The sequence below is a fragment of the Microchirus variegatus genome (assembly GCF_963457635.1).
Source record: "Microchirus variegatus genome assembly, chromosome: 6".
NCBI lineage: Eukaryota > Metazoa > Chordata > Actinopteri > Pleuronectiformes > Soleidae > Microchirus > Microchirus variegatus.
In genome coordinates, this window is record NC_139807.1 from 18,553,155 (window position 1) to 18,556,992 (window position 3,838).

General features: G+C 43.3%; 1 protein-coding gene across 1 annotated transcript; it reads left to right on the forward strand.

Moving 5' to 3' along the window:
- Positions 1 to 1,409: 1,409 nt before the first annotated feature.
- Positions 1,410 to 2,962, forward strand: lpar4 (lysophosphatidic acid receptor 4; the record flags this gene model as incomplete). Its single annotated transcript, XM_083891082.1, has 2 exons — positions 1,410 to 1,985; positions 2,068 to 2,962. The coding sequence occupies 2 exons, from the start codon at positions 1,410 to 1,412 to the stop codon at positions 2,551 to 2,553; spliced, it is 1,062 nt and encodes a 353-aa protein (XP_083747208.1). The 3' UTR covers positions 2,554 to 2,962.
- Between the last annotated feature and the right edge of the window lie 876 nt (positions 2,963 to 3,838).

Here is a 3,838-nt window from a genome sequence, read left to right on the forward strand (position 1 = left end):
TGTAACGTGCAATTATAGCTTTAAATTGGTGGAGTTTCCCTTTGAGGACTGAGAGAGACAAAGGGGGAAAGGGGAAATTCTTTAATTGTTTTGTCTGAGTTATTAAAGTGTCTGGCGACTCACTCTAACACAGTATCATGTATTGTATGACATGTGCCTTGTGATAGTCATCTTCTAAAATTGATATTACAGTGTGATTTCTTCTGTAGATGATGTTCATCTCTACAGTAGAAGCTGCTCAAACCAGCTTTCACTGGGATGAGACTCACAGAGCTCGGGTGTATTTCCATTGGCTTTATTTATAACTGGAGGTAGATTTGTTTGTGTAACCTTGACAATGAATGTAGCTGAAGTGCATTTAATCTCTCAATCTCTGGCACGTTAATGTCTTGGCAGCTCTTCACCTCTCACAGTCCTGCTGACAGTCTGAGTGCTGCATGCCACACTGCTGCTGGAAGTGAGACCAGCTGACCGGATGAGAGCTTTTTATACGGACAGATAACACACGAATGTGCAAATACACACAGTCACAGTAAAAGCCTGCACAGACCCTCACTGTCACAGGCGATAAACACGTACATTTGAGTCGATTGATTTCCTCAAATTTGTATGTTCTTTGAAAATGTATTTTTTATTTTTTCTCACTTTTGATTATTGATCTGTTTTATTTTGTGTGGTTGATGATTGACCCTAAGGACAAGATACAATACCGATATTTGTCCAATATTGGTCAAAATCCCAGGATCAAATATTAAAAATGATAAAAATGTAAAGTCCAATACTAACCAGTCATTTTGTGGGCTTAATATTCATTGCACAGTTGGAGAATTATGTCTTTGAAATAACTTGAAATGCTCCAGCACAAATGTGTTGTTAGCAGCTTCATTGTTAAATGTCTAAAATGACAAAATCATTTTGCCATCGAGTTGCAGGATAAAGCACTTGTGTAAACCAGTCTATACGGGTATCTAGTTTATTTGTTAATGTTAATGTGATAAAAATTGTATTGTAGTGTGTTGTATCAAAAATGTCCACTAATATTTGTTTAAATTATAATAACCAACAAAACATACATTTAGGATTAAGATTAATGGAGATTTTTTTGTGAAAAAAAGTATTTTTACTTTACAGAGAGCTGGAGTTGTTTGTCAGTAACTTTTATTGTGAGGAAGTGACGCTGTGCTGTTTCCTTTTCTCTCCACAGGAGAGTGGAGCAGCCCTACAGCCGTGCATCCTGACTGTCTCTGTCCACATGTCTGAATGTCCACCATGGCTCAAAGGAGATTTGACTGGTGGATCCCCTGCTGACACCTTCCATCCCCAGACATCCGCCCTTGACTCAACCCTTTCCTGACAGCTTTGGTGTCCCCTTGTTCCTTGGAGCTTCCCTCCCCGTTTAAGCTGTCGCCATGGCGAGTCTGGTGCTTAACGAGACCGGAATGGAGGACTGTGGGATTGACGACTCCTTCAAGTACAACTTGTACTCTGTGGTCTATAGTGTGGTCTTCGTCCTTGGCCTGATCACCAACTGTGCTGCACTCTTTGTGTTCTGCTTCCGGATGAAGATGCGCAACGAGACCACAATGTTTATGACTAACTTAGCATTATCTGACTTAGTGTTTGTTTTTACGCTGCCATTCAAGGTCTTCTACAACGTTAACCGACACTGGCCGTTTGGAGATGGACTTTGTAAAGTGTCAGGAACGGCCTTCATCACCAACATCTACGGCAGCATGCTCTTCCTCACATGCATCAGTGTGGACCGCTTTCTGGCAATAGTCTACCCTTTCCGCTCGCGCTCCATACGCACGCGCAGGAACGCAGCACTGGTGTGTGCAGCTGTGTGGCTGACAATCGTAGGAGGAGGCATATCAGTGACCTTCTTCTCTACCATCAACAGTACAAACAGAGCCACCACATGCTTCGAGGGATTCTCCAAAAGCACCTGGAAGACCTACCTGTCCAAAATCACCATCTTTATTGAGGTGAGTAAATACATTCACTTCATACATTTAAGATTTTATCAATTACAATACATTTTCTCACACTTTTTCATTATCATCCCAGATCGTGGGCTTTCTCATCCCCCTGCTGGCCAACTTGGTCTGTTCCTCGCTGGTTCTTCGGACACTGCGTCGCCCGGCAACTGTCGGTCATGGCTGTGACAGCAAGAGGCGTGTCTTGCGAATGATTCTGGTCCATCTGGGAATCTTCATCATCTGCTTCGTCCCGTACAACTCTATCCTTTTCCTATACGCACTGGTGAGGACGCAGGCCCTCGCTAACTGCACTGTAGAGCGCTTTGCCCGGACTCTTTACCCAATCACGCTGTGTCTGGCCAGCCTCAACTGCTGCCTGGACCCTGTGGTCTACTATTTCACCTCAGAGAGCTTCCAGAAGAGCTTGACCATGGGAGGAAAAGGTTCTGGCTCCCGACCCAATAGCATCCCCCGTAGTGACACAGAGACCCAGGACACAGCAAACACACCAAAAGACACGTGCACTGTGGCCAGCAATGGGAAAGAGTCAAAGACGTCTGAAAGTCAGTTCTGAGTCAGCAGGAGATGGAAGGCAACGGAGAACAGAGAGGATTTGAAAGACAGCAGGCCTGAGTTAGAAAAAAAAGCAATCGGTTGTTTTGTCTGGATGTGACAAACACATAACTCAGCAGATTAGTTCAGCCCCGAGGTAAGTCCTGAGGTATGGCCTGAGCTTTACGGATTAATCCACCGCTGGAGAACACAGGAATGTATTTGTGTTTATTATGAGAGATGGCTACAGGGACCAGACAGTCAGCCACATCAGGGCTACTGTGATAGTCCCGAGACATGCAGAGCCTCTAAAAGAGACATCATCACTTAGGCTTAACACACAAACACTTGCAAATGCACTGGACTGTGGATAAGATGGAGATTTCCGTCCACATTGTTGAAATATGCTGTTAAGTACTTTAGTAACACACTGAGCCCTAAGGTTTAATTGTTATAAAATGCAAGCTTTCACGGCGTATTATATCATTTTAGACGTTAATGTTATGACATTGTTTAGTGTGGTGAGACCCTTTGTTATTATAACACAGCAGTGTACCGACCTGCGAGGTTTAATGTGTCTCATGTTGATCTTTGAGGCCATTAAATGTCTGTTTTCAATTGCTTTCTTGTCAGCATTTATTATTTCATGGTGGTCAAACTGCTCTTTGTCTGGCTGACAACACGCAGGAATGTTATTATTCGTTCTCTTGATTTTCCACCGAGCAGCCAAAGTGTTCTTGTGCTCAGAGGAGAAGGCAGCTCAGGTCTGGTGAAGGACCCTGGCCTGTGTGCTGTACACGCCAAATACTTATTATGACTAAAGCAATGGTTCATTGTTTGCTTCTGAATGAGGTCTCTCTGTCTTAATCTGGCCTTAGACTGCAGAGCAGCTCAAAGTCTCTTACACATAGCAATGTGCACTCACTCCAAAACACAGCAGAGATTATTAAATATGCCAAATCACTGTTACACTGCACTGCTTGACACATAAAATAGTAATGAGTCAGCAGAAGTAGATGTTTCATGTTCACATGGACACAAATTGAACTAAAACCCTATTCAGAATTTTAAAAAAACAGCCTCATTTAAACACACCAGTCTGAATACTATGGTCTGCTGGGGCAGTTTGGGAAGAAATTTAAATCCCAAATTCCAGTGGAGAGGGGTGGTTTATGTCAATTGTCATTCCGAACGGCGTTCATGTAAACAGTTGTTCTGATTCTTCCTGGTTTGGGTCGCCACGTATCTGCCCCTGCTTTTCATATTGCTGGATATGGAGCTGGAGCCAGGACAGTTTTCTTAATAGA